We start from the raw sequence: 21,148 nt of genomic DNA, 5'->3' as shown, positions 1-21,148 counted from the left end.
AGGCCTCTTGGAAAAACAAAACAAAACAAAACAAAACAACAACAGGAAAAAGACCTATATTTCTTTGCTTCTCTTCTTTTATTCAGTTTCTGTGCACTGATTATGAGGGATCATTCCTGAAATATTCTGGTGAACCTGGGTCTGACGGAGCCCAAAGTTTTGAAAGCTAAGAGGTGATTACAAAAAGCAGAAAGAAGATATTCAATGCTGTCTCTTTAAGGCTTTTAAATCACCCTTATTCACACAATTACAAATGTGAGCGCAAAGCATTTTTTTTTCATTTTCACCCCTGATGATTTCTGTCTACAGCAAAATAAAACTATTAAGAAAAGGTTGTTCACAGAGATTCCATTAATTCTGCACTATTTTTTTCCTCCAATCATATATCTTTAGTTCTGTCTAACAAAATATCAAATACAGAATACAACAATATTTTACTACAAAAATAAGTAAAGAAAATGATATAAGATGAAATTTATACTGTCTTGTAGTCAACTTGCTGGTCGAAGTTGATAAGACTAAATCAGCACTTAAATCCAAACATATGGGAAAAAAAGATAGAACTTAATGAATGAATCCTGTTAAATTAAAATAATGCATAGATGTAAGTATCCATTTCATCAAGGAAAGGCCATCTTGTAAGTCGATAATTTCTCTGCCAAGCTTAAAATCAAATATTCTGAAATTGTGTTTAAAGGCCCATTGGAGACATATGCAGCATTTGGATAAAGTGCTAACTAGTGATAATGCTAGGCCTTTTCCTTATTCTTGGAAAAATAATATAGTCAGACATAGAACAGACAGATTGAATTCCTTCCTCATATTTCTGTCTTATATATGCCAGAGCTGTGCCTGACAGACTGAAGTTAACATGATCATAGATTGGAAAGACGTTACATACAGGTATTGACCAGCAAGAATGGCAATTGGTGAACTTACTGATCCCACTATTTATTTCATTCTTTTTTCATATTTGAGCAACATTTTAGGTTTGCTCTAGGCTTCAAAAATTCACCACGAACAGCTGATGTGGGTTGAATCTTTCTTAAATAGATATGATTACATTTCAATGTCTTCTGTGATTACTACATTTATGACAAGATAATCATCTCCTGTGAACAGGACTTTTTAACATTTAGAGAAATGATGCAAAATTTCTTAAATAATCTGTCAAATTATCTATAAACCCTGCTTTCAAAAGAAATCCTATGATCTCATTAAAATAATTACAGAAAATCTTTGCCTGATATAATACACAGCAAGTACCAGAATCACTGGTATACAAAAGGAAAGATCATGAAGTACAGGAACTTGTAGGATTCAAAAAGTGATATCCTCACTTTGTTCTTCCCAGATAATCAACAGAAATTTCCATGTTAAATATCCTGTGCCCTAGGAATAATACAACTTTGGAATAATAATCATCAAAAGAGAAGGAAAGGAAAGCAGGCAGTAGCTACATGAAAATGGAATCATCTAGAAATGTATTAGAGCCTCCCTTTCACTTTCCTTTCTTCACACTTTGCTGCCTCTTTATTCTTATTGCTTTGTGGAAAACCACCAACAACAAAAAACAGTTCTAGTCTGCACAACAACTGCATGCACAGAACGAGAGGCACGGGTACAAGCAAGAAGCAATTGAGAGTTACTTGAAAATTTTGCTAGAATTACCTTCTCAAGAAAAACATGTGAAAGTAAAGACAATGAGAAGCAAAACCTGAGACGTCAAGAATGAGAGAAATTCAATTTTAATTTCATATATTGCTGCTTGTAGGGAAAGGAAGGACTGAGTAAAACTGGGAAGGACTGGGAAAACTGGTATTTCTTGTGATGTAAATCCAGTGGATGAGAAAAAGAGGACAGAACAGCTCTAGGGGCTTTACAGCAGGGTTGCTTCATCTAAACTCTACAAGCAGGATGACTCCTGCATTATAGCCTTACTCTAATAGCCAGCACTGCATTTGCAAAATTCATGCCTCTTCTCCTCCTGACACTGGGGAAGTCACCCTTTTTTAATTGAGTACTCTCTTTCTTGGAGAGAGCAGTAAAGGACTGAGTAATAAATCAATGCATGCTGACAATGCAGGCAAAGCTTCTTTTCAAGAGAGTTCAAGAGAAAAAGCATGGCATTATCTACAAGACTGTTACAGATACAGAAAGTTTTCCAGCTAATCTACTTCCGAGAAAGAATGCTGCAGTCACCCACCATGTCAAAGTATGACGAGATTGAAACTCCTAGATGTCAATAATTTGCCATCACACTAAGGTCCTGCATGACTCCTGCTGATGGACAATCTCTTGTTACAGCCACTCTGCCATAAGTAGTTCCTACCACTTTGAAAGAATGAAGAGGCAATAGTCTATGTCTAAGGATATTTCAAGCACAGAACTGCCTTTTATCAAGCACTATGTTTCAGTGCAGCTACATAATGCTACAAGGGTAGTTCTTTGGGAAGGCATCCAAAAAAATTGTTCCAATAAAGCCAAAGTACTAAACAAATATATAAACGATTTGAGCAATTTAAAAAGTTGAATTGTTAACTCAAATAGGAAACATCCAACAAGGTTTTAAATACAGGAAAGTGTCTCTTTTAGAGCAATTAAACTGAAATATAAAGATATGAAATTTCACTTAACATATTTTGTTTTCACTTTTTTTTTATATTTGTTTTATATCAGAGGGACAAAATTATCAACAAAAATTATCCAAAGACATAATACTTATATCGACTTCTAAAATATTTAGAAGCTGACTCACCAGTCTCTTTATAATTTTTAACAAAAGCTTCAGTTCTCTTGGATCTTTTTTGGACTTCAGTACTTCAGCAAAGCTGACCATGTTTTCTGGAGACAAGCTCTCCTGACCGTTCCCTCCATACAGCTGAACCAGTAATGACAAGCACTGTGAAGCATTCTGGAATATTTCAACATCTTCACTGGGAAGCTAAAAATGAACAAACAAAAAACAAATTCAAATTTCACAAAACTCCATTATCACTAGGGATACTCCTGCCACATTTTGCACTGTGGCAGGAAAGAATGTTTTCTTGTTGCTTGACTAATAACTCCATTAAACTGACTTGAATAAAATGATTAAAATATAATTAAAATAAATCTGTTCTTAAGCAGCAGCATATGAATGTCTCTACTACAATTATATCGAATAGCCTATCTACAGTGACCTCATAAAAGCACTGAAAATACTGCTCCCAACTTGGTTATTTTAGGACTGTACATTTTGCTTTAAATAGAAGTATTAAGATCAGAAAGTATCATTATGGTAATGAGATCTAACCTTCTCCATAATGCACACCATAAAACTTCATTTAATTATTTCTAAATCAAGTCTATGGCTGCTGGTTGAAGAAGAGTAAAGGTTATCCAGCATTTAGTGGATTTCAGCCTAGTCACATTAAAAGGTGTATTTTACAGATTTTAAGTATTTTTGTGGTCTTTTCTGAATACTAGATTTTTTACATTGCATTGGCGAGTGGACATCAGAACAGGCCCTAGTAATGTGATGGAGGAAATGCTCCTAAGCAGCAAAACATGGGACATGATCACTTTTACATGAACTTCTGTAAGTATGACATAACTATCTAAATGATTTACATCATCTTCTAAGTAGAATTTGGAAATTACAAGTAGAGAAATTGTGTAATGCTTGTGTTTGACACTATTGGAATCACAATGGGAACACTGCTACATGAAATTCAAGAAAGTCACTAAAAAAAAAAATCATAGAGATTTCCTGAGACCAGGCAAAAGGATGGGAAATACTGGAAAACCTAACAGTGAAAGATTGCAGGAATTCAGCCTATATAAGTTTATGATCAAGCCTTAACCTTGCTTTAACCTTCCCTTTCATACTTTTTGGACTACATGCGAGAAACAGAATGCTGTTAAGTTCGTTCCTCAATCTGGAAAAGGACTGGCAAGAGACAATGACTCAAAACTTTCTCTAAAGCAATTCAGATTAGAAGGAAGATGTACTTTGATTTCCCATTTTTCCTGTCTTTCTTTAATGAGGCAATTAACCACTGAAACAACTTCCATAGAATTGAGGCATATTCTCTATCACAGGCAGTTTATACATTACAATCAGAGTTTTCTTTCTACAACAAAAGGCTTTGTTGTAATGAGGAATTAATTTAGGAAAGTTCTGTGTCTTGTGTTATATATTAGACTAACTGATTAAAATAGCTTTTCTGACTTTATAAGCTACGGCTGAACACAGTATAACAGCAATGGACTTATCAATAAAAAACAACAAGAGTAAAAACATCCCTTTTCTCTTACTTAGTTATGTAATTCAAAAAATACCTTTAATTACAAATATGGTAGAATAAAGTACTGTTTCAGAAACAGACTATCCTTATAGATAATAATATTAATAAAAAATATTTTATAATCTCTCCTTACAGGACTGCAAAATAATATATCCATCTATATATGAGGTTTCCACACATGCACAAACATCTTGGTGAAAATCATTCATTTAATCTGAAGTATAAACTTCCCAAGGTTTTTCATTTCAAGGAAAACCAATACTGTTATTTTAAAATAATTTGGAACACATCATCAGACATATACTTGTTAAATATCCAAGCAGCAATTCCCTAGAAATATGCATGCAAATAAGATCCATTTTTCCATCGAATTCATAAAACTGACCATTTAAAACAGACTTTACAGAGATATAAGCGCTGGATACATAGCCTTGAGATACAGTACATTTTATTTCATCTAATGCTATGTAAGTGAGAGGACCATAGCAGCTAATTCTTCTTTCATGGTTTAACTACATGTTTTTCTTCATTCCAATCTAAAGGACACATAACTTGGTTGTTTCTTTTCCAAAATCCAGAATTATCTAATAACTTAATCAACATAAACAGCAAGGCTAAAAAGTAGGAAAAACTACAAATAGTAACAAACTTTATAGCTCTTATCTATTCATATCTTCAATCTGCATCAAGGAAAAAAAAATCCCACTGATCTCACTGGAGACTTTGACCTGACTTGCATTTCCTTTACTGAAAAAGAACGTTACTAGTTAAATGAAGGAAAAAATAAACTGCTTAAATTATCTCTCTGTCCTTCTTAAAAACATCATTTTAAAATTAAACTACATCAATTTTTAAATGCTGTTTGCTTGCTAACTCAAAAAAAAATAGTAGTGAATAAGGACGTTTAGCCCACTATAGTCATTCCTAAGGAATTCAAACAGCAGGCTGTCACCATGAAGTTGGCTTCAGCAGCTTCAGTTGGTGAGACAGTGGACACTTCAGCTTAGGTGTGGAGGAGCTGAACTCTAGCCAGAGGCTTTACTTGTTTTCCCTGGCATTCCCTTCCCCAACAGAGAAGATAGAAGCAGCAGGAGGCATTTGAGTCATCCAGAGTTCGAGGAGTGAGTTGCACTCACCCTGGAAAATGGTAGGGTAAAAAGATAACAGTAAAGGATTTGGAAGAAGAAAGAGAAAAGAAGAAGGGAGTAAGAAAGAAAGGATTTACTCTGGAGTGTGTGTGTGTGGGGGGGAATCATCAATAGTCAAGTTGCAAAAGGAAATCTCAACAAAAGGTATCTCCATACGAATACATCTTTATCAGTATTTTTCCCCTGTAACTCTAACCATCATTCTGCAACACTAGTGACAGATAGCGATTTAGATGGGCCCATGTTGGTACCCTAAAATTTAACATTAGCTGCCAGTCTGTATGATAATTTCATCAATGGTAAAAAAGAATAGGCGATGTGAAGAAAAATGTCAGTGTAAATAAAAGCAAAGGCTGAAAGCCTACCGAATATCTATAAAGATAGAAAACCAAGAAATGAAAGCCAGGCTTTCAGGTAAATGCTTTTTCATTTGAAGCAAGAACAGAAAAGCTAGAATCATTTCACTAGACAAAAAAAAATATAGGTGGATGGTCCAATTCTTGGCCAGGTAATGTTCTGATTATTTACTAACATAACAATTACATTTGATATGAAGATGCATCTTTCAAGTTTTTGAAATGGATGTATAGTTTTGCAAGACTCCATCTATCTCTGTTTTTGTTCTTTCAGTGAAAGAGAAACCCATGGAAAACTCGAGTCCAAACTCCTCAAGAAAAGATTTGCACCCTACTGTTTCATAATAACATAAAACAGCTCTAGTTGTCTTTCATTTCCTTTTGCTTTTATCAGTCTTAGAGAGAATTTTGAATTCAGCCTTTCAACAAACTAGAAGAGTTAGCACTCCTCCTTCATGCAGATGTTAATATTCTGGGCTGCTGTCCATTTATGTTTCTAGCATGTAACTCAAAAAATGAAAAAGAAATGCCAGCACCTTAAAATAGGATACTGAAAAGCTATAGTGCTATATAGATATTCTAGTTCTGTGTAGATTTATTTTTCACTTAGCATTTGTAAAATAAAGTAATGCCTTGTGGCAAGTTTTTTGTGCAATGAAGACTCTGCATCACTTTTCACTTAATTTTTATGGCCAAGTTATAATCTCCTGTAAACAGACTCATAACATAAAATTCTATTTGTCTTTAATTCTGTGTGGTACCTGCTCTAGGTATGTGAAGGTTAATGTGGTGTAAAACAGGAAGCTTATTGTTATTACACATCTATATTTTCATAGCCAGTTGTTAAAGGCGCCTTCATTTCGAGACCAGTTACAGTGTGTTCATGAATTGCAAACCATTGCAAGAAATGTGTGATCATTTGAGCTGAAGTGGCAGTTTTCACACAGCTAGAGTTGTTAGGGCAGCTAATTTTAGAGCTACAATGAAACTGTCTGGAATACCCGTCGGGGACACTATTTCAGTGCATTAATGAGGTTATACACAAAGAGTTTATTACAACAAGAGATAGATGCTCCTTGGATCAGTAATGTGATTACAGAATGCGCTGTAAAAGAAGCACCATTGGGAACTATACAGAAGATGATTTCGCAAACATTAAACAAAACATGAAAGCAAAACATCATTATTACATCTGTTAACTTTACTATGCTATTCTTATTGATAAACATGGGCAGCTTTAAATGAAACACTAAAATGTTATATTTTGGCTTAAAATTGTCATCCTCCTACTTAGAGGGAAAACATTCTAAAGAACAATATTTTTCAGTTAATTTTAATACAGCCTACTTATTGAGAAACTAATTTCTCATTCCAAAATTCCATGCTTATAACAAGGTATTCTCATTTGCTTTGTTCACGTTTTTTGTTCCTTTTTTTTTAAAGGCAGCTCTGTAAAAAAAGAATTCTGCATAATACTTAAAGATAAAATTTAAAAAACAATTCAGCCATACACCTCACAGTACAGAAAAAAACTTACTTCTTTCCACTTCCACCATAAAACTACCTCCATTCCTAAGAAATGGAAAATAAAATTCTACATTGTCTATGTGGCTATCATTCTTTTGAAGTTATTATCTATCTCTATATAGTGAATAATACATATTTATTATACATTAAATATAGAGTATATATAATTTATATATAATATATAAAATATAGAATGTATACTAAAGACATAAAAAATACCCAAAAAATGCCTTTGCATGCTCTGACGTCAGAGCACTGCCTTAGAATCAGTGGAGCGCCAAGACAAAATGGACCTAGAAGAGGTCCTCTCACTCACCCATGTGCACCAAAGCTTCATATTTGTGGTCTTCCTGTTTGCACATGATTAACTGATCTTTCACCAGTAAAATTAAAATATACGAAGCACAATAATCAATTATCAATGTTACCGGTTATACTATAATGAAGTGTATCGACAAAAGGTAAGACAAGCTATCTGTTTGCAGTCTCATAAGCTACATTCGGGACTGAAGGGAAATGCAATATCTACAGAGAAGTGAAACTGCATTTTCTAAATAGTAGCAAGACAATATAGTCTTTCCAGTCACCTAAAAAACCCATTGAGTTTACAGAAGTTACCATTTGTAATCAGACTTCCCTGATTTGGCAGCCAACACAAATGCAGAAGTACAGCTAAGAGTTCTGGAGACCCATCTAGCATTTGCAGCATAACTGTTACATAAAAGCAAGAGAAGGCATTTTAGTCCTTGTGTAATTGCTGCAAACTTCAGGATAACAATCAGGTTGAATTTATGTTCAAGTAGAGAAATAGACAAAAAAAAAAAAAGTTGAGTATAATTAACTTTTAAAGTCTGAAGTTGTCAAGACGAAGACTAAATGCTCAATATATTTTCCTTTCATTGATCAGTTAAAGGCTATACTGATCATGAAATTAAATACTGAAACCTTTATATTTGCAGAGTTTCTGCATGATAGATTTGTAACTATTTCTGCTTTTGTGCTAAGAACTTTGAAGGTTTATTTACATGCAATCGATGTTTCTTACACTTGCTTTGCTATTCTGTGATAGTCTATATCAAAATTACAGAAGGGAAAAATTGATTCTAAATTTTTGACATTTTCAAGTTTAACTCATATTGATTTTTGAGGAGAGATAAAGATGTAGATCTTGAGGAAAATGAATAAATAAACAAACAAACCAGTCATAGGGGCAGAGACCAATCATCTGTTTGAAGGATATAAATATCAATGAGAGAAATCAATTAGTCAAGGTGACATAAGAAATTACAAATATTTTAAGATGGGAGAAATAGCAGATCAGAGAAAATAATTCCAACTCAGTAACTTAAGTCTAAATTTAAGGCACCCATTGCTATATGTAGAAAATAAAATTCACGAAGAATTGGATGCCTCAAAACAAAATTAAAGACGTCTATAACTCAATGAATGGAGACAAGTACAGCTGGCAGGTCTGTAGATCTTAGGCTTAGGTTAGCCTAAGTCTATTTGTATGACCCAAGGGTAGGTGGAACTTATGGAAGACTGATTTTACTTCAGGGAGGGCATAAACAAGTTGTCTGACTGCAGAATCAGTGTGGGTCAATCCTGGACCTGCGTGAAAAGCCAATTGTATCAGTGTATGATCATGAGTGAATATCAAGCTGGACTAGTTGGCAGTCAGGATACATCTGTACATCAGCAGGGTTATCCCAGGAAATTGTGAGGTTGGTTCAGCAAGACATTTCCTTAGAATTTTATGTTCTAAGTGCATAAACAGAATTAACCAAAGCTGGCTTTCATGAACAACTTTCAAAAATACACTGTATTATTTTATTTTGCAAAAAAAAATATGCTACAGTTTAAAAGATTCTTGATATTAATGCTTTGAAGAAGTATAGACTTCCTCAAATCAAGTTTTTCCCTTTATGCCTTCTGAAAGAGGCAAAGAATAAAATTATTCTTCTTTACTTACTTACAGTAAAGCTTGCACTAATCTGTTCTCAGTAGTACTGTTTGCATGTACACTGCCGAAAAGATACACAAAATTACAGAAAACTCTACAGAAACATTAAATTAATATATACCCATTTAATTCCATAGGATGATGGCATCTACTAAATCTTCATATATTAGTCTTTGAATACTGAATGTTCTCAAGAAATCATGCTTTAAATGTTTTGTGCTCTCTAGTATATGACAGTATTTTTTCCATGACAAGCCACAAATATGGTTCAATGAACCACTACTGAGGCTACATTAATTTACTTACTAGTATTTAGAAAATGTTAACTACAGATTGGAACTGAAGCACAAATCCTGCTCTTTTGATGCCTTTGAATGCAGTATGTGACTATAAAATCATGTGTGAACCAAGAAATTTGTAGATTATGTCCCCCAACATATAATGAAAGCACGTATGCCTGCACTCTAATTTCTTACTTTTCCATGCCTTCACAGGTGGCTGGTGCTCACTTTTGAACTGACATGCTCAGATAGATTTTTTAAAGATACTATAGTCAGTACCTTCAAAAATAATTTGAAGGTCTTGGGGCTGTTTAGATCCTTTTTTGAAACTTAGCACTTGAGATTTTAACAAATACCAAACAAAAAAATCAGCTAACTGAGATAAGGACTCTGATGAGATGGAACTGCTTAGATACAGAAAGATTTCAAAGTAGCTATACCCAAGACTTGAAAGATGACTTAGAGTTCCTCACAAGATTGGTCAGGAGATAAGTACAGCACTTCTATAAAACATTCACCAAAATTAGGGAAAAAAAAAAAAAGATTAAGCACCAATTCTCTTTTCTCTTCATTTGCGAGTCAGAAGTTTCATGAAGCATTTTCAGCACACGGAAATATGAAGAAATAAATAACAAAGCAAAGCCCAGTGGTAATTTACAGCCTTGCTTCTGAAATACAGGGGCAAGTCAGAATCTAATCAGTACATGCTACCTTACAGTTATCCTATCCTTTAATTAAAACTTACAAAAGACTTCCAGGTGGTGTAAGTTGAGTAGCGTTTAGCTTCTAATTTCCTGTTCCTTAGTGTTCTTTAGGGAGAGAAAGGAATTTTAATTTATGTCTAGTTTCACTTTAAAGAAACATTTGATCTGTTCTGTTCATGTCTCACTTTTTATACCATATATGTAGTGTTTTCAAAAACTAAGAGAAAATAAACTAAAACAATTAGTAAAGATGAAAAATTACGTAGTTGAAACTCAGTAGGTCTGTTTTAGGTCATTCAGTGATTATTTCCAGAAAGCCTTTGTCAATAGCTAACTATAATAGTGTGAGGTTGGAAGAGAACATACTCAAACTCCCAAGAAATGCATGGTAGCTTCATCAGTAAATCTGAAATGCCTGTAAGAAAAACATACTGGAAAGAACAGTTTGATGCCACAAGGGTATTTTCAGGTAGCCCTTTTTTGTCTTTGTGTTGCCTAAAAGGCTGAGGCAGTCTGCCAGACCTCTAAGAGCTCTGTCCAGCTCGAGAAGTGCTCCGCTGGTATAAGCCATTACACACACAGCTGATAGAAATCACTGGCAGCACGTGTCAGGGCCGCAGTGCAGTTCCTTATAAATTATAAGATCCTTGCTTTCCCTGCTTTGCACTAGGAACTTAGAAACTATGAAAACCTGGCAAATAGAGCAAACAGACCTCTATGATGCTGAATGCAGATGAATAATTCTAACTTCAGGAACATTTCAACAGGCTTACAAGCAAATTCTTACCAGCTGAATAAGCAGGCTAATTAGGTCCGTCAGGGGTTTATTGATAAGCAGAAGGTCTTCAGCAGCCTGCGTGTCCCCTCCTGTGCCAGCTTTTTGTGCCTTAATAAGATGAGATAAAAATAAAATGCAGCTTTGGTGATCGTTCAGTTATGAGAAAAATAAGGTCCATTAGGCAGTAGAAGTTTGAATGCAAGTCTGAAGGAGACTTACACACTCTTTTTTAGTTAAGTACTCCTAGACCCCCAATGAGCAGCCACATTGTGTCTGTAACAATAAGCACAAGCAAAAGGGCCTCATGCTGTTATGCCCATTCTGAACAGGTGGAATATGACCTACATTATATTTCTTCAGTAAAATGCTATGAACTGTATATATAAAAGTATCTCTAAAAGCCATAAATGTCTCTCTGTACACTCTGCTTCCTGTATATGAATCCTATTTCAACATGGCATGCATATTTTCACAATAACAGTTCACTCAGAGCAAAATATATGGTTGGTAACAGTATTCATTATGAAAACCTGTGTGAAAACAATGGTGGGCTTTTAAAAATTGCTTCATATACTAAATCTTCTAAAAAAACCCCTCAACCAAACAATCAAAAAATCCACGGCAGGGACCTTTTCAAAAAAACAAAGCCCTGTCCTGGAATGTGATACAACCCGGATTGTACAGCAATCCCTGTCCTTGGGTGATTTGTCGGGCCTATTAGGATTCCTCATTCTTCAGCGGATAATCCCAAGAATATCAAAAATTGAACATGAAGAATAAGTGCCGGTGTTCATTTAAAAGTGCAGTACATGTAAAAACAAGGCAAACATGTCAGTAGCCTACCATTATGCCTAAAAAGAATGGTGAACATATTTTTTTCTTAAGAACAATCTGTAATTTCTTTGAACAATATTCTGTGTTCCATTTTTAAGGGGGAAGGAGTTTTGGTTGAAAGATAGAGCCCCATCAATGCCCTGTTTTGCAGTGTTCAAAGAGAAACTTAGAAGACAAACAGAGTGGCCTAAGAAAGAGAATACTTCTGTGAGTAAGTGTGTAGAGGTCAAGTATGTAGTTTTGAGGTACAGTAATGTGTGATTTATAATAAAAATTGATTTTTATTTTCATCCCTTTCTTTTAAAAAGAACTGAAGGAAAATGCTTTGAAAGCTCATTAAGAGAATGTCAAATTAAGCCATTTATGGAGTCCAGATAGGAAGCAGTTGTCTAGGATCTGTGTTGTCAGCTCACAGTGAGACATCCATTTCAGCCAGGTAACTACAGGAAACAGCAACACGCAACTGTAAACACTTGCTCTCCTATGTCCATCAAACTAAGAATTTAATAAAAATAGGCCTGTGGGATTTTTTCATTAGGGTAGCAGGAGGGAAAGTAAGAAATATTTAGGATGGTGGTCACCATATATTACCTGTAAAGTCAGGCGTACAATGTTTGCTGTATACATCAGCATGCAGTGCAAAATGTCAAGCAAGGATAGAAGCAGAGCATTTGCTGTTTTGGTGCTGCTTTTGTCATCTGCTTCCAAGTACAGAGCCACAGTTTCTATTAGGAGATTACAGACATGATGAGCCAGTCCTATGGAGACAATGAGACAAAAAAAAAAAAAACATCAAAAGGAAAACAGTTTTGAAGGTAGCACAGTTAAAAATAATAGCTTAGCATACAACTAAATTTCACACACATCATGAATATTTATTAAATTTATTATTTTTCTTTCATCCTTATTAGAGTTACTTCCCTTTTTTCTTGTCTGGGGCAGCTTATAAAGAGAGCTAAACTGATGCAGACTTGCTAAATGCATGGAGAATTACGTAACACACCTACAAGGAATCCTTAACTTACCTGTAGCGAGCTGGCATGCACGTCTGTAACATTGCTCCTGCTGATGAGAAGTTACCAGTTTCTACAAGCTACACAGCAACTGTATCAGGCTTGGAGACTGAAGTTTTCTTACTTTCTAAAGCGGTTAGTCAACTGCAACCTCCCCCATATGATTTAACTGTAGAACTGAAAAGGACTATGCTCAATATAACAGCAAGAATACCTCTTCCTTGTGGGATAATATCTAGAGTTTTGAAAGCATTACGTATTTTTCTATGATATCAAAGATTACATTTTCCAAGACTTACTGATCCCTATAAATACTTCCATTAAAAAAGAAGAATTCTGATTATAATGGCACATAACTTTTTTTTGCATTCAAAGCATACAAAGAAAATAAAATAACTGCTGGAATACTAGCTTCACATAGACAGCTGTGAACATTCAATCATGATTTGGTAGAATTAGGAATTCTGTTTTCCCAGATAAGTGTAAATATCTTCAGCCAGCCTTTTTAACCACATGCATTGTAACTGCATCAATACACGGTCCTCCCTCCTCGCCACCCAAGCATGAACAGCAACTTCCACAACGAATCCCACTCAACGAAGCAGCGTAAAGTAACAGAGTAGCACGAGATGCGTCACCCTGTTTGGGATCATGGGTGGAATTTCTGACCCTGATACTCACTACAGTTGCACTGTGCCCTCCACAGGACCGTGCATCTCTGCAGTTCTCTGGACTGCAGCGCAACAAGGGTTTTGCTGCCAGGTCTGCTCTCACGCCTAGCGCTGGAGGTAGCAGGAGGAGCCCCTGTTGCTGATGTCTCACCTCAGCACAGCCAGGCAGGAGCCCTTGCTGCTGCACAGACCCAACTACTGCGGTACTTCCTATGCCAGCTATTCCTAACCAGTCCTTTGCCTTTTTCACTACTCCCTCTTATATTTCCTTTATATACCTAAGGAATTAGAGTATAATGAATTTTGCCTGACAAAGTCTTTCAGTTCTTTGCAGATGGAAAAGAGAAGAAGGAGAGAGGGCAGTTTAACAAGAAGTTGCTGTGAGCTACCTCTAGCACAGTGGAAATAATGACTCTGAGGGAGGCTATGGGATGAGAAGGTCAGGAGTCACTTTCTGCAGCCTGGAAGCCCACCAAACCCCTGCCATTTAGAAAAATGTATATGAGTAAAAGATACATTATTTCAGTACTAGACCCGGAATTGCCAGATCACATAATTTCATTACAACTTTTATAATACTGAATGAAAGCCTCTTCTCCTGCACTTCAGTAAGCATCTAGTTCCCATCATTGTCAAAAATGCACGAAAACCTGACTGAAGTGTATCCCAGAGATGCCACAAAGATGAACAAAAAAAATGAGTTATTTTTAAACCATATTTTAAACCTCTCTCATAAATTTAAAGCCTTCAAACACTGGTATAGAACCAATTGCTGAACACTATGAATACAGAGCAACCTTAATGATTTAAGAAGCAATCACATGTATTTTTACAAACATAAAAATCTAAGATTGAAATAAGACATTATAAAATAATAATGAGTATTTACACAATTAAGGTTTTGAGAGTAGGTAAATATATGGGGTGCCCAAGCAACTCTGCTTTCAAAGTTGCTACATTAGATAACTCATATGAAAGGTTTCCCTCCCCCTTTCTTTCCCTCCTCACCTTCCTAAGGAAATTAAATACAAAAACATTCCTTTAGAATACAGTAAGAGGTCAGGATTGTTAAGACTTGCACTCTTTTTAGATCTTTGTGTTTTTTATGATTATTAATGTTATTCTTCCACAACAGTTTGATTGATGGACTATAGCTCAGGCTAAACTTTGAATTTCCTGTTTTTTGTCTGCATAACCAGACTCTCAAAATCATACCAGTCTAATCTTGCACATTTAATTTCCTTCTTTTTCTTTTTTTAAGTACAGTTTCTGCTGCAGCTCTGAACACTTCATACAAAAATGAGACAGCATGAAGAGACCTATTTCAGTGATGTCACCACTACCCACCAAGAAGAAAATAAACAGACATAATTGTATGTCTACCCAACACAAAACTTGCGGTTCTTCTATGCCTTTTTTCACCAGGCTAAATTAGAACAAAACTAAGAAAACAGTCCAGTAAACGTTGGTCCCTATCAAAGCGAGGTCTGCAAAATTTCCTGCAGGGATATGTCCAAGTACAGTCTGTTTCTCCCTGTATATGCCCACAAAACCCAGAGCCACATCAAAATGAATGAGTCACTCCTACTATTTGCAGTTGGCTTGCATATAACCTTTAGGAGAGGGACTCGGGGATTAACGTGGAGAGGACCTGTCCAGTGAGGGGTACTGTATGTGCTGCTGTACGTACAACGTAGCAGGATCTCTGAGGCAGCCGTCCTCTCCGCACGACAGCCCGAAGTGGAAAGCAACCAGCGCTTAACGAAGCAAAAAGGTCTTCGACTCCCATTTGCAATCCCGTCCTTTCCCAGTTGGAAGAGACCAACTTGTTTATTCTCTTGGCCACCCCAGCCTGTTTCTCTCTGGCCCGCAGCTCGCCTCTGCTGAGGTCCAGTGCCCAAGGAGGTGAAGAGGAGGCTCATCCTTCTCCTCACCCATACACACATGAATGTAATCCCACAGATTTTATTCTCTTGAGTTGCTTCCATCCAAGGGGAGATGCAAACATATACTAGGAAACTTGCTTCTGGACACCTGAAATGCTGCAGATTTACCTGCATTTACTTAGTTAATGAAAATATCTGAATTATTGTATTTTACAAAGATAGATACATGCACATACAGATACAAATATATGTTTGTTAAATTTGGAAAGTTTGGCCTTAAATCTTTTCCTGCATTTAAAATACTGCAGGAAAATGCAACACATCAGAAGTTTATGATAAAGACATCCAAAATTAAACATTCATGCAAAATGTTCCCTAACACACTATCTGATTGCTGTATGATTTACACATTTGGTTCCACAGACAAACAAAAAAGCAGACAGATCTCTTGCCAAGTAAATAATGTTTCAGACATATCCTTTAAAACACTTGGTGTCACAAACAAATGAAAATTGGAGGCCACAACTGTAGACATGTAAATATACTCCTTGCTTATGCCACAAGACAAAATACACATTCCTTGTGCTCAAAAGAAAAAGCAAGAGAAGTGCTATAATTTACAGTGCCATGGCAATGGGAGTTTAACAGCCCTGGTGACTGGCACTGTACCCAAATTACTCAAAGGCAGGTATAAAGATCAAGACAAATACCTATCAGCATTCCAAAGAACTTAATCCCAAATCAGATAGTCTGAAAAAAAAGAGCATGCAATTCTAAAAAAGAAGGAAACTGTATTCATAATTTGAGTGAATCATAATATAACAACTGCAGACCAATGTCTGTATTTGTCTATATTTCAGGAAGCAATACTTTCAAGATTTTTTGTTAGATTTTACAATTGATTCAAGAACCACATGCTTCTTAATTTTCAATATAGTCTAAAACAATAGTTTTGTTTAAAAACTTCATGCTTTACCTTTCTGAATAATAATTAAAAGATACTTGTTTCTTATGCAGTAATTCTCAACTGCTCATTAGAAAGTCAAATAGGCCCCAAGTCCAAAGGCACACTCCATGCACCCTGAACTTGGGAAGTGGGGGATCTGAATCTGAATTATGTATCATAGCTGAGAGGTAAACTGGAATAAATCAAAGATTTCTATTGAAAAAAAAAGCTGCATACTCTTAAGTACACTGACTTCCAAGTATGTTGGCAATAGTCCACCTTGTCAGAGGAATGTGTTAGGGACAGCTCATATATTAAAGTTAGGCACCAGTTCTTTCAGCTGGGCATTTCTTACTAAAAGATTTAAGTAGAATCCTATCAATTAACTTACTGTATTTTTTTAAATTTGCTAATTGTTAAAGTTCAGCAAATGCAAACTACTGTATTTGACTACAGTTTAAATTTAGCCTAGCTAGATTTATTATAATGCTTCACAGTACGCTAATTATTCCTTAAATGTATTTGTAACGGTAAGGACATTTTCAAAATATCAAACCCCAGTGCAGTCGTTTGCTATTCAAAACTTGCAGAAAGGTAAAACAAAACTTGGATTTTTAAAGTCCTGGAATTATTGTGTTGACAAATTAGCATAGTTAGAATTACAGAGAACCATTTTAATTGTGATTCTGGTTAATAATCTGTGTTAAAGCAATGATATCCAAAATTCCAAACCTTGCTTTTATAGCACTTGGCAAACCTAGTGTTCACTGAAGAGAATTTTCCCTGCCTAAAGGGACCCCTGCAATGAACTGAACACGCAGTTAATAGTGTTTTATGAATGTGGACTATGATGACTATGTTTGTGTTTTACAAATCTTTTTGAAAGATAAAAGGAGTCTTTCGGCCCATGATACATCTAATCGGATAGAATGTGCCATGATACCTTCTGGAATGAAAATTGGAGATGAGGTATTTTATTCTCATCTATTAGCGAGACGGATAAAGGAAAAGAAATCTTCACTTCCAAATCATATGAAACATCAAAGAACAGCCTAGGAAGCAATCTCCTAGGCAATCCTTTCATGCCTGGCAGCAATTAGAGCACTCAGCAAACCCGTGTGCTTCTCGCAGAGGGAAATGCTGGGGCAGGTGCGCCCGCCCCCGCGACGCGGCCCCGCGCTCCGCTCACGGGCAGCAAAAGCTGCCGCCCCGCAAAAAGGTTTCTCTTTGTTCCTGACTTCCCTTCCACCCCAGCAGAACCGTTCTTCCCATTTGTATCCCACCTGCCCAACTGATTGTCCAGGGATACTGTAGAGTGGGTGTTTAATAGTCTGGCTTTCCTTCTTTTACTTTCAGAGTGGCTTTTTTCTTTTAATTAGTTTTTTTAATGGATCAAGATAACAAAACTGCATGCTCACAGTAACTGGCAAACATATATCATCTTTTTTTTTTAATTAATGAGAAAACTCAAAATTACTGCTAAGAAGCAACGCAAGACAGTGGTCTGATAGAATTTTTTTGCACAGAAAACAGCTCCTCAGAGCCCAAGCACAGAAAACTATCCCTTATGTCATAAAGGTTCTTCCTAAAGACATATTTACCTAGATAAACTTGGGACTTAATTGGTGATTTTTGTGCCAAAGTCCTGGTAGCAAAGTCATGTGTTTTGAACAACTGTAAGTCACTGATCTAAAGAAAATTGTATGCTTAGAGCAGCAACAAGTTTTAAAAGGCAAGTTGTTTTTATTGTTAATTAGGTTTTAAGAACAACTGTTAAGTGTTAGCCATATTGCACGAAAACTGATCTAAAATTAGGATACTATGGATTTCAAGATTTGGTGAGTCATGCACATCGTATTCTGTGGAAAGAGAAAGAAGAGGCTGTTGAAATTATCAATTGCATGACTGCTGCTCTGAAAATTATTTTCTACTCTGACCTTAAAATCAATTAGCATTTAAGGAAGCAAATTCTATATATTTGGGTAAGCTACTGGACATTCTGTGGCTGAGTAATGAATCATTGACTCCGAGGAACAAAAATCTCATTTTAAGTGGTCACACTGCAGTGGTCAGGGCTGTCCAGAGCTTCCCTTTATGGAAATTTCAGCTTTTCTTCCACACGGCAGACACTGAAAGATGTGCCAGAGCAGGCAGTCCTTCCCTTACATCCGCAAAAATGGATACAGTGAGGGGCAATCAGGAAAGAAAAAACAGATATTAAATTTACTACAACTAGGTTGGAAGTGGATGGGGAAGCATTATATTATCTTGAGTTTGGATGCCCCAGAGAAATATCCAACTGATATCCGCAGTGGTAGGGTATTTTTTGTTTTGAATCACACGTTCAAGGACAGAGCCATGACATGGATTTACTCATCTTTTGTCAAAGGTGGCAAAGGTTGGCAGCTGTTGTTAGAAGACAACAATTTACTGACACGCTGACGCCGTTTGTTGGTACAGGAAAGACAACCGAACTCCCAAGGGAACCGTGCCAAACTCTCCTAGGACAGTCCTAGAGGCTAGTCCTCCCAACCCAGAAGTTGTCTTTCTTGGAACATTTAATCTATGTAACGATCATGCAGGTGATTAAGACTAGCACGTATTAAGAACAGCTCAGAGATTAAAAAAAAAACTTTGTGGATTTTTATGGATTTTCTCACTAGAAGTATTTGAGAATAACAAAAGATAGGAAAAAATATAACTTCCTGAACAGTCCAGGACTCACAAAAAATCACATACTGCTAAAAATACTTGACTGGTCAGTACAAAAACAGCAAAATACAACAAATTATACAAACTGAGCAGGACTGTGGTTAATCTACATACAGCACTGTGGTTAGAATGACATACATGGAAAAGGAATATTTCTGAAAGTCACAATCACTGATCCCTTTGGAGTTTCTATCACTTGAAAAAACAAAATAAGATGGGGGGGGTTTTCTATCCCCTGAATTCCCTGAAGCGTTTTGTAACAAAATTTCAGGTGAATTCAACTTTTGGCGTCTGAATGACTCAACCATATTATAATCAAGTCAGAACATGTAATCAAGCTATTTGAAACCAAGTTCACAGCACATCTGAGTATGTAACATCAAAGCTGTAAAAGGCAGGGGATTTTGTTCTAAACAGCCTTCTCTGAGAGGGTCCTTATTCCCGGGAGTGTAACTTGTTGAACATGAGCACGCACTTGTTCAAAAGGAATCAGAAGGTAAGATGTTTCTAGTTCTGTCAGAAAAAAAATTCCCAAGTTGACATGAGAGCACGCTGTGTAACTATGGAATGTAATGATGTTCAAGAGATCTCTTCAGCGTGTTGATAAGACTTCAGTGGCGTCTCATTTCAGCAGTCAGATTTGATTTGCTTGGATACCATACCGTTGGCATCACAGTCTCTAGTCTATCTACTCCTTACGTTCAGTAAGTAGCATGAAAATAATTGGACAAAAGATGGACATTTATCAGAAAGATAAGAGAAAAATATATCAAAAAGATAGGGCTCACTGGCCACCCACTTTAAATGCTCATATCAGAAAGGTTATAGGCCTGGACATAACCAAAACACTTCTTTCTTTCATTATTTATTCAAATTAAAGTTTTGCTCTTCAGAGATGAAAACAACTACCCAACTAGTACCCTAAGGTAAGCTGCCAGCTCTGTCACTAATGCATGCTACACACTTCACAAATAAGATCCTTTTTATTGATCAGGGAGCATAAAGCCCAAAGTCCTTGATGGATATAAATTGAGTGCTATCATACTACTGCTACAGTTTTGGGGTCAATGGGGAAAGGATGGGGGTGGTGAGCACTCCCTAGTCTCATCCAGCAAACTATGCTAGATTATTTTAAACTACTCAAAGGGGCAGCCTGCATTAACCCCTCTGATTTTGCCTGAAGGAGATTCACAGAGAAATAACCCGTTAACTGGAGGACCTGGAGAGGGTTGAGTTTGAGGCAATACGGTAATTTCAAGGGGTAAATATCTAAAATAAAATATTTCTGTCCCCAGTGGTGCATGTGTTAGACACCTAACCCAAACTGTTCTCACACTCACTGAAGCATTGTTTTTTTTGACACAGTCTTTCAGTACGTCAGTTTTGCAGGGCTTGCAAGCAGAACCTTCAATAATAAAAAGAACAAACAAGACAGTGATAAAATTACATTGTCTGGATTGAGTAATATTACTGCTGATATTCAGTAAGCTTTTTAGCAGCTCTTCTAATATTTTTCCCCAAATTTCAAAGACATTAGATATCATACTCCATTATAAAGCACAATTATGCTGCATTTCAAGTCAAATTTTGACGGATCCTACTACATCCCTTCTATTACATTTCTTCTAAAGGGATTGCTATTTTAATAGTAGACTTCCTATCACATAAGATTAAACCTTGTTTATCTGCTTCAACTATCTGCTTGTGCCTCTGCTTTGGCAACAGCTTCCCCTTCCGCCAAATCTTTGAGAGACCATATTCAAATTTAGAAGGCTGCTTTTCTGCAAAATCTGTAGAGTCCAGACAGGAACAGCTTTAGAAGGCAGATACAGCACTAGACTGTTGTCACAAATTGACAACATTCAGCAGCTTTGGACAATGTTACCAGCACTAATTGTTCTAGCTAGACATTCAAGAGTCCCTGGACTGAGAGTGATAAAGACCAATGAACCTTGGCTTCTGAAAACACTGAGTTTTTCAAACAGTTTTAAAAGGCAGAAATAAAAGAGAGCTGAATAACATTCCTACAAATATTTAGCA

At 36.2% G+C, this 21,148-nt stretch overlaps 1 protein-coding gene across 1 annotated transcript in view; it reads right to left on the bottom strand.

Annotated features, from left to right (window-relative positions):
• Positions 1-2,692: 2,692 nt before the first annotated feature.
• The window catches only part of ULK4 (unc-51 like kinase 4), a 134,307-nt gene continuing 115,851 nt past the window's right edge, over positions 2,693-21,148 (bottom strand). The window contains exons 32-34 of the mRNA XM_088521218.1: positions 12,472-12,638; positions 11,056-11,154; positions 2,693-2,944 (exon numbers count right to left, since the gene is read on the bottom strand). Coding sequence (XP_088377344.1) covers positions 2,693-2,944; positions 11,056-11,154; positions 12,472-12,638 — 518 coding nt within the window. The remainder of the gene's footprint in view (positions 2,945-11,055; positions 11,155-12,471; positions 12,639-21,148) is intronic.

This window comes from Tinamus guttatus, unplaced genomic scaffold (assembly GCF_059628265.1).
Source record: "Tinamus guttatus ecotype Peru unplaced genomic scaffold, ASM5962826v1 Tinamus_guttatus_pri_ptg000115l, whole genome shotgun sequence".
NCBI lineage: Eukaryota > Metazoa > Chordata > Aves > Tinamiformes > Tinamidae > Tinamus > Tinamus guttatus.
This window is presented reverse-complemented; position numbering and strand designations above follow the sequence as displayed.